The sequence below is a fragment of the Glycine soja genome, chromosome 3 (genome assembly GCF_004193775.1).
Source record: "Glycine soja cultivar W05 chromosome 3, ASM419377v2, whole genome shotgun sequence".
NCBI lineage: Eukaryota > Viridiplantae > Streptophyta > Magnoliopsida > Fabales > Fabaceae > Glycine > Glycine soja.
This window is the reverse complement of record NC_041004.1, coordinates 36945124-36959633: the sequence shown is the minus strand read 5'-3', so window position 1 is coordinate 36959633 and position 14510 is coordinate 36945124. Positions and strand designations below refer to the sequence as shown.

Here is a 14510-nt window from a genome sequence, read left to right as displayed (position 1 = left end):
TTGGCAATTTATATGGACCACACAAATTGTAAATCCGTCCTATGAGCCTTACGGATTGTCAATCCGTATGATCGAATTGGCAATCCGTATTACCAATACGTAAAAGTATAATTTATTTTTCTCTCTCATTGTTAGATATATGAAGAAATATGTTGGGTGCAGTAAAACAATTCCTCATTTGTAAGGTTTCGTGGGCTTAATAGGCCCGTCCATAAATCTGGTCTGTATATTCAGTTGTAGGAGGCAGGTAGGGGTGATGCTAGGTGCACCCAGCATTATTGCTGGTGCACCCAGCATTTTAAGTGAATGGGCGAAAATTTCCTTCACTTAAGTTGATCCGTATGAGTCATACGGATGAACTTGATCTGTATGAGTCATACGGATCAACACGATCCGTACTTGATCCATATGAGTCATATGGATCAATATGATCCGTATGAGTCATATGGATCAAGTTCATCCGTACGAACCATATGGATCAACTTGATCCGTATGTTTAAATTATACTTACAGATTACATGATCCGTATATTTTATACGAATTATGTAATTGTTCGTCGATATTCACGACTTAGTTTTGTATTGAATATTTGCACAAAATTAGTTCCTTACCTCAAATTTATGGTTCTTTTGTAGGAATTGTATATATTTTCATGTTTAGTGTGATTTTATATATTAGGTACTCTCATTTTATGAATTAATGTTGAAACCACTTCAGTTTCAGGCCAAAAGAAGAGAAGGTTCAAGTAACTGATGTCTCGCTAAGCGAGGCAGATCTGCTTAGCGAGTGACATCTGCTAAGCAAGGCATACAGCTCGCTTAGTGGGTTGGGAAACCCTAGAAGAGGATTAGTCAGAGATGTGCTCGCCCAGCGCGTCGTCAACTCGCCTAACGAGTAGGTTGTCTCTTCCCGCACTTAGCGCGCCCAGCTCGCTAAGTCAAAATTCACTTACTCTCGCTTAGCGAGCCAGTCTCGCTAAGCGAGCCTTCAAAAGCTGAAACGTCCAGGAAACCTTTAAAACACCGAAGTTGGCAGAAACTTTAGGGAGAGAGTCAAAAAACAAAGCACAAGGAGAAGCTGAAGCGACATAAATGAAGCTGCTAATAGAGCTTAGGTTAGAGGAGTGAAGTTAGGATTTTAGAGGGTGAATGAGACATCCTCAACCATTCTTTGCCATTTTCTTTCACTAAACTTTGTTCCTTCCTTGTATTGAGAGTATATTTCTTATAATGGAAGGCTAAGCCTCTTGGTTGGGAAGTTCTGCTGAACCCTTGATGTAATATTCTTTCATTATCTATTTAATGTTGTTTTTATGTGTTCATTGCTTCTATCTATGCTTATTTTTACATGTTTGTGGCTTGATCACCCATTTGTATGTATAGTTAGGATTTTTAGCATTGGAAAATGTTTTAAAGCCTTAGAACTTGATAGTGCAAGCTAGAAATCTGTATGTCTAGGAATGGAATGCAGAGATCTAGTTCATATTATGCTGTATACTTAATGCAACTCTTTTAGGCTAAGTTTGTTGAGGGATCAAGGACGAAGTTTAAAGAGAGTTAGGCTCATTCGCTAGAGGAATCTTGGTTTGAGTAATTTCTCAGCATAAGAACACTAGGATAATGTTAAATAGAGAAAAATACATAATAACATCAAGAGGAACTCAGTAGAACAACCCAACACTTTTTACTTAACTGTTTTCGCTTCTATAATCCTAGATATTTAGTTTATACTCAAATAGACTGTAGTACAGAATTCAACTTAATATTTACTTTGCTTTTTAGTTTATACATATGGTTGCTTACTGAATGTACAGTGTCTGAGTGAAACAAATTTCTTGTGGATAAGATACTCGATCTTATCGTTTTATATACTACTTGTGCGAATCGGTACACTTGTCGATGTCATTCGAATAGTAATACGTAAATTTAATTTAAACATATGGATCAACCACGAACTCGTATACCTTCGACGCAGGGTAATTTTAGAATTAACAAAAAAATATTAGACACTCAAGCAATAAAGCTGGTGCACCTAGCAACACTCGAGGTAGCCGCGGTGTGGAAGAGGACCATTGCCACATAAGAACTTGGATAAATGTTTGTTTCGTTGGTTTTAGGTCCTTCATTAGTTTTAGGGAAATATGTTTTTTTTTGTTTTAAATTTTTTTAATTCAGTTTTAATTAAAAAAATTATCCATTTTTTACCTCTAATTTTAAAATATACTACTTTTAATCCTTCAAGTACTATTCAAATAAATTTTTTTAGGTCCTTCAAGTACTATTCAAATAAATTTTTGTTTTCCTATAAAATGTTACCTAAATAAATTTTAAAACAAAAAATGATGCATTTTAAAATTATAAAAATAAAAAATGGAAAAAAGTATAAAAAGAAACTAAATTGTACTTTAAATTTTTTTAAGAAAACTAAAAAAAAAACATATTTTGTTGTTAAGTTTAGGTCCTTAGTTTTTTAAAACATGCTATGGCAAGTTATTGGATCAGCGTCTCTTGAACACCAACTCCAGCGTTGAAATTTCACGTGATATATGAAGAGTTAGACAAAAAGTAGGTTTTTTGAGAATGCAGTTGATGACCCCACAATTGACAAATTCTTAAAAATTCTTAAAACACATCAGTTGCGTATACATTTTTGTTGGTAGTTCATTATTTAATTTTTTGTCTGAACTATTACTTCATTTTTATTTTTATTAAAAAAATAAAAATAAGCAAATAATTTCATCGTTGATTAAAATTAAAAAATTAAAATATTAAAATAAATAAAATAAAAAATCTTACATATTAGTCCAATATTGTTATGCAAGGAGACATATTTTGTACTGAAAAGGGATATTTTTATGTGAGTGTGAGAGAAATAAATTTGCATCATATGACTACTAAAAAATTATCTTTTTAAAAAATTTACATAATTTTTTTTATTTTACTGAAAAAAAATCACATAACTTAATTCTTTTAAGCTTGGCTGTTTATTGTTAGATAGAATGACTAATATATATGATATATTCCTCTCACTGGATACGCTCACTATTATGCAATAATCAAGATGCTGCTTTTGAGAGAATAATCAAGATGTTATTCCCCGTGTAATTGCCTAATTGGAGGGTAGCGAAGAACACTTGCAAAATGTGGTCAAAATGTAAGAGTAATTAGGTATTTTCAATTGAAATTATTTATATATTTTTAATTTTCTCTTAATTATTTTTAAAATATTTATGTTCAAAATTTCATTTTTAAATAATTAAAAATGTGGTAAAAAAATATTAATAGAAACATAACATACCCACTATAATACACCATTGCATAAATGGAGACACTTGATCTTAAAAAAAATGAGAAACTTGAAAAGAAAAATAAGTACGATGGTCAAACTCAAATGAACAAAAAATATGAGAGTCTATTTATTACTGACAAATTTATTGACAATTACACAATTGTGTAAGTCTCATTCTTTATGGAGTCTTTACATGTACTTTTGTTATTTTTAATAAATTTTAATTAATAAAAAAATATTGGTAACACTCATCTAAAAATACAAAATATCAAAGAGTTGTCTCTTTTGAAGTAGAAAAAATATAAAGGTGTCTCTTGTTTACTTATTTTTCAATTTTTCCCTTAACAAATAATTAATGTGTTTTTTTAGCATTGTGGGAGAAATCAATGAATTTGTGAGATAAGGGATACAATACGAAATTAGTTACTCCATTTGTCTCATAATAATTGTTACCCTAAGTTTTTTAACACCCATCAATAAAAATTAATAAATGAATAAAAGAGAATGATAATTTTACGAAATTAATTTTATAATCTTTAATTTATTTATATAGTTTTTTGTTAATCATTAATATTATAAAAAATATAACTAAAAAATATTAATTAATAATACATTGATAAACTAAAATAGCAATTATTTTATGACTTATTTTTATTTTTACACAATAATTATTATACGACAAATGAAGTAATATTTTTCATGAAAACTTGAACATCAATTACTCCCTTCATTCTAAAATGATCAATGTTTAAGATTCTTTCATAAGAAAACAAGTATTCAAAGACAATATTTCAAACTGAAATATAATAAAAAAAAAGTAAAATTAATTCACGTTTTTTAAGAAAATAAGTCAATATTATTTAATTTGGATAATCTCAATAAAAAATTATTTCATTTTTTTACTGAAAAATTAATTCATTTCCTAAAATACCCTTTTATATTTAATTGCATATGAAAAAAAAGAGAAAGTCGTTTGAAATAAAATTATAATCTAATGAAAGATATTTTATAGATGGTATCATTAAATAGGAGGAGTTAATTAAAATTTATTTATATTTTTGTTCATCCATATAGATTTTTTTCTTCTTATATTTCAATCTAGCTTTTTCTTCTTATATTTCAATCTAGCAGTGGTAGTATTTAATAGGGGGAAATTTTACTAAAATAACTTTAGTCTCTTAATTTCAATAAATATATTATTAAGTTTTTCACGATAATAATATAATATTTATTAGGGGACAAAATTTGAATAAACATTTTCATATCTCACTGAAAGCTAAAAACATTAGTCAATATAATTTTTTTCAAGGCAAAAATATTAGTTAACTTGGAATAGAGGGACTATATTTTATAGTTTTTGTGCCACAACATCAAACAACAAACAAAACTAAAAAGTAGTCTAGTCCACAATTTGTAAGGTTATATAGGTGACTCCTTTGGCACTCTCATAGGGGGGAAATACACGGTTGAACTGTTCACTCATTAAAGTGATATGAGATCTGAGTTTAGAATGTCATGAGATAATTCAGTTCAATATAAATCCCTAATGGCTAAATATGAAGCAAATAAATGATGAAAGTTCAAGTAGTAAACCAATTTTAGGATGAATGCTCTCATATTTCGATTTCTCCATGGTCTCGGATAGCACAACCAAGACAATAATGAGTTTAACGTATCAATATATTTCTGAATTTTTTAGAGAATTTTTAATTAAGTTATTCAACCAAAACATTGTAATTAAATCACGCATCCTCTACAATTTTTGTAATTGGTCTCGAGAATTAGTTTATAATAGCTTAAAATTACTAGAAAATTAACAATTTGTTTATGACAATTTTGTTGATTCTAGAAACCTAATTACAAAAAATGTAGTAAATTGAATTACAATTTTTTTAATTCAAAGATCCAATTAAAAATTTATCAATAACTCAAGAATTTATTGATATATTAAACCTAAAAATACATTTGCAACCCTCTTCAACACATATTTAGGAAATTATAATAGAATCACCTAAAATTTAGGAATTTTAAAATTGCATGACAAGTAATTGTTGGGAACATCACTCATTAATTTGACACAGTCTGTCATGTTTACATCACAGAAGCCACTCAAAGCCTCACCCCACCTATTCATTCGACCTTAAAATGACCCATGCCTGATTGTCTATCATTTTCATCTCCATGGCCTACAGCCCTACACCTCATCATTATTAATACAGGATAATTGACAGTCAAAATAGCAGGCAATGGCCAATGTGGCCTACGCCAAAGATCACATCAAGCTGGAATAACATTAATTCAATTATGAATTAAATACTTCCTCCAATTTTAAATATAAGAAAAAAAATCTTATTTGTGATAGCATAAAATATAAAAAGTTTCAATTAATTTCAGTTTATTTAATGAAAATTTCCCTAAAATCCTTTTAATTCAAATTTTATTTTCAGTAACCTATTTGATTTTCTTGATATCAATCATATGACTCTTAAAATAGAGAAAATTATCCTCATTTCAAACAAACTTTCATAGAGTTGAAATTTTTTATTCCCTCTATCCCTAAGTATAAAATATTATTGGTTAATTTAAGTTTATTAAAAAATTTAATGAGAAAAAATAATTTATTATATTTTAGTCAACAAATAATTAATGCATAAAAGAGATGAAATAAGGTCTTATAATAAAAGATAAATAAATTATTGACTATATCTTATAAATAACCATGGAAGAAGTATCAAATAGCATGAAGCACACCTTACATAATGAACTTCATTTTTTAAATGAAATTGAGAAAATTAAATTAAGTTAACTGCCTTTTTCAATCATTGTAAAATGATTTATTTTACATTCTAAAACGAGTATAAAAGAAAGAAATGAAAGGATAAAAAACATACATTATTTACGTAGAAAAATAATATTTATAATTATTTAAATTTGATTGAATAAAAAAAAGGTAAATAAAAATTTAAAATAAATAGAGAAATAATACTTCTTTCCACGATTTCATAACAATTTAAAAGGTAAAGTTTATGGTGGTGAGTTCCCAAATAAAAGAAGAAGGAAAAACTCATTTCCTTCCTCAAATAAATAAGAAAATTCTAAATTTTTATTTCTATCATCCTTTTTCTACTAACCTCCGTTTCCATGGGAACAATAGGATGATAACGGTACTCATGGTCGACGGAACTTTACGTGAATCTAACCAAAAATTGATTAAGATAATTTTTTAGACCTAAATTAGATTGAGTGATAATTCAACTAATGACTGAATTAACTTAAATTAATTTATAGATATGGTGCATAAGTTATAAAATTTTAAAAATAGATATTAAACTACATATTTTTTATAATATATACATATATATATATATATATATATATATATATATATATATATATATATATATATTTGTGTGTATATATATATATAATATTACGACAGAGATTATTTCAATAAAAATTAAGCTCTAACATTTTTATTTCTACACTATAATTAATAATAATTTTATAAGTTTCTCAATAACTCTTGCTTGATTTTAATTCCTTAATTATTTCAATATAATTTCCCCAAAAGCGCATGTTTCCAAAATAAAAGTATTCTTCCACACAAATAATATTTAACTCATTCATTACTTCTTTATCAAAAATAACCAAGGTCAATCTAATTATGAATTTTTTTTCTCCTTTGACAGGATATCCCCAGAATCATAACTATAAGACTAAACCCTCAAGTCATTCTAATTAATTACACCTCTTTTTTTTTATGATGTAATTAATTACACTTCTCAAACAGACAATCAATTCAAAGTGCTAGTAAAACACAAAGTTTTGCTTGAGGTAACAACCCACCCACCTACCATTGTCGAGTAATTAAGAATTTCACTATAGGTAACCTTCAAATTTCACTTGCTTTGAACTCCGTGGTCATGAACTAAATGTTGATATGCTTAAATGTTTAGGTAAAAGACTCTAGAACTGAAATTCTGGCAAATCACCCGCATCCACAGGAAGTTCAAATTTCTCTTTCTAACTTAAATTCATCGATATTTACAAGTTACAGCAAAATTTGGATTGAAATACATATTGCACAAATGGGAAAGGAGGAAAGGTAGGAGATCTAATACACAAGAAAAAGGAGGGGGAAAAACCATGATTCAATCTACCTTATGACACAGGCTTGACATCCGGGACATCATCTAGAATGAAAGGTCCAAGCTTACCGGTCCTGAATAGAGTAAGGAACTTCTTGGATACCATTAACCGCGCTTCTGAAGCCTTGTGAGGTATCTTCAATGCCTTCTGTAGTGCACTAAATTGCAGGTCAATAAGGCTCTCCAGGTCACTCTCATCTTCTACGTTCCCATTGAATTCTGATAGACTTGAATAGAGTGCACGCTGAACTTGCATTACAAGATCCTATCATAGAAGAGGAATAAATGAATGTCAAGAAAAAGATAAAAAAAAAAGTGAGAAGCGTGGGTAGGTTCCATCATCGAAAACTGCAGCATCAAATGTGAGAAACGTAGTTTAATAAAGCTTTAATGGTAACTTAAGAGGCAATACCAAGTAGAACTAAATAGCGAAGACAGAAAGTCCTCTAAAAAACAAATCAAATTCTGTGTACTTGCAGATAAAATCAAGTGTGTCATCTTAATTTTAACAAAGACTGCTTCCATTTTTAGTAACCACCGTTTTTTTTTGTTACTCTTCTATAAGCTTCCAACAGATTTTCAAATAGATGGCCCCATATGGATCATTATGGTGCGCAACATTTTGTTTTTACCCTATCAGTGGACTTTAAATCCACAAAGTAATAACCTAACACCATTCAACAAAAAAAAAAGGTGATGAAATAACTCAAGATTAGCACCTATGCTACAGTCATATGTAAGAGCATCTAAAGCAAATAGATTTCCAATGAAATGAGTTTAAAACAACTACCAAGTGTAATACAATTGGGACTTTATCAACCAAGTTGTGAAAATTTCCAGCATTGGTAGTTAAAAGCATCATATTCCATTACACATAGGAAAAACTACAGAAAAATGCTACTTGTTACCTCAACATAGACCAAATCAGATCTATTTGGCAGATTTCTTCTCTTTGGCTTAAGATTTTTCAGACTATATTCATGATTTTCCTCAGCTTCATATTCAATTCCATCTATTCTCCTATTATTTAGGTGCTTCCAGTGAAGTGGAGTCCCCCGGGTATTCAAAACTGCCAATAAGTATTGAACAATACGCTCCTCACCCACTACTGAATCTTTGACAGACCCTGTCAATGCAACAACCAAGTTTACATGACAAAATATACCAGGACATGTGCAACAAAGGATATCATTTTCGGAAACCCAAACCCAACAGAGCAGATGCCCCACCCAGACCCATTTAAAGTTAAGTTACATGCCCAATGAAATATTGAGTTGCCCAAACTGTTCTGGGTAAACAATTAATAATAGTGTAATATGTCGGACAAAAGTTAAGAACTATCTTCATAGAATGCTAGAGAAAAGAGATGGATGGTTTAAAAAATGACAAAATATGCCACAGGCAAAGAACATCTAATTCAGTCATCCCAGGAACATTAGTACCTGCCAGAGCCAGTTTTAACCCTGTCTCTATGTCTGAGATACTTGGAACCAGAACCCCTGGGGTATCTAGGACATATATGCTTGGTTTATGTGCTATCTGAAACATCAGGTCAAAGTCATAGTTTAACCATGGGAACCACCAACTCAAAATAGAAACAAAATGATAGACCAATAATAATAAAACAAAATGTAAGAGAAGGATAGAATATGCACTGTTCTCTTTCTACGTCCTTTTTGCAAAAAAAAATTCATTTACAAGCCAAATAATAAGTAGTCAAGCCATTACTACAAACTTTTCAGGATTAAGAGTAGACTAGAATATAATCTCTGAAATTCTAATGAACCAAAAATAAAAACTGTTACCAAATTTGCAATTCCAGAAAGGATAAGCAGTATGTGGTACAATACAATGCCAAATATGCAGTACAATGTACATGGGGGTACACTTAATAGGTATGATATTTGGGTTTCATATGAATTTAATATTTTGATGGTATACCTCACTAATATATGAATGTATTTCCATAAAAAAAAAAATTATACAAATCACATACACTAGCATTTTTAAAGAATTTTCAACTGTAAGTTAAAATGGCAAGCTCTGTTAGCCTTCATGTGTGTGTCAAAATAATTAATTGTGTTCTGAAACTGATTGAAATCATTAGTGCATCTAGTCTTGGGAGTTGGGACTCTTCCTATTGTGATGACATAACAAAACAGGGCACATATTACACTTTCTTTCATTTTTTAACCAACCTTTCATTTTCAATTGTTTGTTAGAGTAGTTTCGATCCTATTTAACATAAGCTATATCACAGGAGTAAGTAGATCATGATCGGAGGGGACGACCAGAGAAAGATAAGTCAAGGAGGACCTGAAGGGGAAGGAAGAACGGTCCATCCTAAACAAAGAGCGGTCGCTGAGAGTGAAATGAACTGATTTGGTGGGAGGTGGCCACGGGATTAGACTCCCCATGCAGGACTTACAGATTGTATATATTTTGAGTTGTTTATCAGTTTATCATGAAGTCGCAAAACAATGTATCATGAAGTTATTTATCTTCCCCCTCTTTTCTCCGGTCTGTTTCCATTGAACATTTCAAAGCTTCAACCATGGTAAAAACTAATTGCTAATCTTTCATGATATTTTCTTCCAAGTTCCCTGTTCACTTGTGTTAGTGTTACAACTTACAAGAACCAGGTCACCACTTGTAATAATTAGAAATGTGTACCATAGTGATCTAGATCGCAAAAGAACCAAAATCTAGTGAGCATGATTGGAACACAGGACAGTGGATGACAGCAAATCTGATATTTTTTCTCTAAATATGGATATGTACTAAAAAACACAAACCAACATATGGATATTAGACTCACTGGTTGTTATCCAAAATATGGATATGTCACTGATATTCATTCATTCATATTGTACAAAACCATGTTACCATTGTTATTCAGTGACATGATTGTTTCAGTTTATTTTGAAAAATAATCTTTTTATCTCTCAAGGATCTGCCTAAAAAAAACAGAAAAGAAATCTTAAAATATGATATTCAAAACACACTGAATGCAGTTTGGTAAAACATAAAACAGAATAGAGGCATGATTGTTTCTAGCATAATCTGACTCTTAAATGGAGGCAATGTGGGACTTATGAAATAGCCAACATGCCAACACCACACAACATTTATTTCATTTGAAGAGGCTATATCTGTGCAGTCAGTATAACTACATATTTTTTCCTATTATGACTTGAATCTTGGTTTATATTTATGCTCATATTAATGTTTGTTAGCAGGCAACTTGCTACGTTTCTAAGGCTCAAGCCAATTGCATGTTTCGAACGAACAAGGTGAACGAATGTGAGTGTAACGAAGAGAACGAACACAAAAAAAAAAAAAAAAACAAAAGGCTGAAACAAAACCACTAGACCTTGAATCCAGCAATGTCTTGAGTAACACCAGGTAGCGGACCCACAGCAGCGCGCTTCATCTTCTCCTGCACTATCAAACAAAACCACTTCAATTCCAAAAAAAAAAAAACCTTTTCAATTCATTCAAATCAATCGTTTTCGCGAAATTCGCGAAACTCTTACCAGGAAAGCGAGACTTGGCAATTTGATGAATAGAGTTAATCAGCGCAGACTTGCCAACGTTGGGAACACCAACCACCATCACAAGCAGCGTCGGCTCCTTGCAAATCACTTCCTTCAACTTGAACTCCACCACCTCCAGAAGCTTCTTCACGGAACTCTTGCTGTGCGCGTTGATCGCAACGCAATTCTGATTACACGTCTCAAAATAATGCGTCCATTTCTGCAACAACAACAATAACACACTGCATAAACAATCTAACAGGTAAACGACAATAACAATGACGACGGATTATATTTTACATGCATGATGTTAGGGTTGGCGAGGTCTTTTTTATTGAGTGCGACGACGCGTCGTTTAGCGGAGAGGTGTGGCTGGAGGTCGGCGTTGGCGGAGGAGAGGGGAATGCGAGCGTCGCGAACTTCGATGACGAGGTCAGCGAGTTTGAGGCGGTGGCGGATGGCACGTGTAGCGGCGGCCATGTGGCCGGGGAACCAGGTTATGGCTCCGCCGCCGGCGTTGAACGCCATGTCGCCTAAACCTAACCCTTTCTTCAGCAATTCCTTCAGCCCTGACATTGTTTTTCTCTTCTCTCTCAGTCAGTCACCTTCGCAGTTTCTGTCGCCGGGAATTTGAGATGGTGAATGTTCTTTGCATAGGCCCAGTAATGGCCCAACGGGTTTTCGGCTGGACCCAAGCCCAGTCCGAAAAGGAGGAGAATTAAGAGTTGCTCTGGCTAGAGCATGAATTTCAATAGACCCAGTTTCATGGTATTGTTGATTATCTTTCATGAAAATAATATAAGTAGCTTCTAACAAAATGATCTAATTGTTAAATAGAGTGGATAACTGTTATAAATTTATTAGTATCGTGTTTAATTTTTACGGAGGAAGAAAAATATAAGTATGCTTCTACACAAAAATAAACTTTAATTTTAACTTAATTACACATAAAAATGAAAATAAGTCAAATTGTTCAATAAAAACCTAAAACCTAACTTAAATCAAGCTCAAATTATGTCAGACTTCTTCATAAAATAAATCAAGTCAAATCTTAAGTCATTCAAAAAGTATTTTAGGCTTAACAAGTTCATCTATTTTTTTAAAAAAAATATTTATTTCTCTTAAAATAAAAACATAAATATTGATATTTTTTAAAGTGTAAATGTTGGATTTTGTTGATGCAAAGAAAAAGCAGCAGATACATCTTTTGCTATGATTTGGTTCCCCTGATAAGGAATCTCCTTAATCCAACAATTACCAAAAAACCATTCACATGCGAAGCAGAGGCTATGATTTGTTGTTGTTGTTAATCTACATAAAGAATCAAGCTAAAACTTATAATTAATTTTTTGAAAGATACATTTATAATTTAATTAAAAATATTGTTACAAAATATATTTTTAAATAAATTAAATATCGTAGTTAAATTCAATTCTCTTAAAATCTAATCAATACTATTTAATACAAACTTTTTAACTTATGTGTTTAGTACATAAATTAAATGGCATTGAGGTATACCTATAAATGTTTCCGGTTATGCATTTAACTACTGGTGAGATGCCTTCAATTTAACGATCGACCAATTTCAAAGAGGGTTCAAATTCAAAACCAGCATATCTCATTGTAATGCATTACACTAAACACGAACGTCATTTTTGGGGCTAATAACTATCAAACCTACCACAATGCGCAATTACAACTAAAGATGAATAATATTACCTATAATGGTGATTTGAAGCAACCAAGCACCTAACTGAACATGATGTTTGTGGTTCAATTGCAATAGCAATACGCAAGGATTCTAATTGCTCATATAAGCATAAACATAACTTTATTAAACTATTGAGTTAATTCATTAATTCTTCCTGAATCTACTTATCTTATATGAATTGACTGTTGAGTAAATTCTTTTTTAGTAGACCTGGATAAACTTTATAAACTTTAAGTAAATTAGATAAACTCTTGAATTTACTATCGAGAGTTAACGAATCGGTAACTTAAAAAAAAATTAGAGTAAAATGTAAGTCATTTTGAATTGTTTGTTGTCAGTTTAATGTTTAATGTTAAACATAACTTCATTTATTGTCCTAATCTTTGTTCTCTAATAACATCAAATCTGCGATGAAAATGATCTATCACTACTATAACACCTGCAAGTTATTATATAGTAGTGATACGAGTTGAGTCCATGAGTTGAATCTATAAAATTTTCTGATGAGTCTACGTAAACTCTCGAGTTTAACAATCTTACATATAAGTGCTCCTTTTGAGGACTTATTAAACAAGATGAGAGAGACCAATGCACTCGAAGAAAAGAATAATCAATTTTTTGTCATCACTACTTTTTCTTTAGCATCAAATTCATTATAATATTATGTCTCTTGATGCAATTTAAAAAGTACATTTGATTCACTGTTAGTTTTTAGATAAACACATTCACTTAACCAACTAAAGTATAATTTGAATAATGAACACTTTTTAACACACTCATCATATGTTTCAATATCGAATAATATTCTTTTTACCACATATATTATTTACAGAAAACAAAATCCCTTTACAGTAGCTGACATCTAAAATAAACTTTGAAACATAATAATAAATAACTTTTTATTAGCTGGCTTTGAAATTTGACCTTCATCCTAACATAAGAGAACAATCATATCATAAAACTAATACAAATAATAAAATTATTTAATATAATTACATATTTAGATCTCAAACACAATATCATTCATCAAGTCAATTGATCTACCTGCTTAATAGTTTTGAGTAACAATATTATCTCACTAACTTTTCATTTCTTCACATATCATGGTACTGCATACAATTATAAACTTTTTTTCTTTGAAGTTTTGATAAGCAACAAACCTCTTAAGATTTTATATTTTCATTTAAGTGTTCTAAAAATTGGATGAAACCAATGAATTATCTGATAGAAATTTTTTTATCTTTTGAATCGATTTAGCATGTGGTTCAAATAAACAACAAATTCGGCTTTGAAAAAAATGGTCAAAGAATTAGAAAATCAACAAAAATTGATAAATAAAAAACAAGTTAAATTGATTAAAAACTTATTTACAATGGATCAATAAAAAATTCTTAATATAATTTTTTTTTGGTTTTTTCTTCAAATTATTTTTTGTCACTTTCTTTCTAATTCAAGATGCAAACTTGTTATTGTTAAATACTAATGAATATTTGTGTATTGATAAAATTTAGGCCTTTTTTTACGGGGTTAAAATTCAGGAATAAATATTATGATATATTTGATTTAAAGTTCTATATGTACTTTGAATATTAGGTTAAGTTTGTAGATTTTTTTATTAAAAAGAAAAAGGAAACATTCATAGTTGCACGTGGTAAAACATCTGAAAATATGGAGAGAGAAAAAACAAACTATTTTGATTGCAGATTTTTTTATTTGAATTTCATGCATGGGCCATGGCATCCCCAGAAGCGAATCAATTTAATACATATTTTCTGAATATTTTAAATCTTTTAAAATTAATGTTCATAATATGAACTATCAATTTAA

The 14510-nt window shown here is 30.3% G+C and overlaps 1 protein-coding gene across 1 annotated transcript; it reads right to left on the bottom strand.

Annotated features, from left to right (window-relative positions):
- Window positions 1–7191: 7191 nt before the first annotated feature.
- LOC114406704 (short integuments 2, mitochondrial-like) lies at window positions 7192–11690 on the bottom strand. The gene is made up of 6 exons (XM_028369481.1): window positions 11273–11690; window positions 10973–11192; window positions 10810–10880; window positions 8879–8975; window positions 8345–8562; window positions 7192–7701 (listed from the first exon to the last, which is right to left on the bottom strand). Exons 1-6 carry the CDS (start codon window positions 11546–11548, stop codon window positions 7450–7452), a joined length of 1134 nt encoding a protein of 377 aa, XP_028225282.1. The 5' UTR covers window positions 11549–11690; the 3' UTR covers window positions 7192–7449.
- Between the last annotated feature and the right edge of the window lie 2820 nt (window positions 11691–14510).

What these genes read in the sequence shown, in the direction of transcription:
- LOC114406704 (XM_028369481.1), bottom strand. Translation starts at nt 11,548, where the DNA reads ATGTCAGGGCTGAAGGAATTGCTGAAGAAAGGGTTAGGTTTAGGCGAC. An exon ending in AAGACATTGCTGGATTCAAG is followed by an intron (nt 8,976 to 10,809) that starts GTCTAGTGGTTT and finishes CTGATGTTTCAG; the next exon opens with ATAGCACATAAACCAAGCAT. An exon ending in CTGATTTGGTCTATGTTGAG is followed by an intron (nt 7,702 to 8,344) that starts GTAACAAGTAGC and finishes CTTCTATGATAG; the next exon opens with GATCTTGTAATGCAAGTTCA.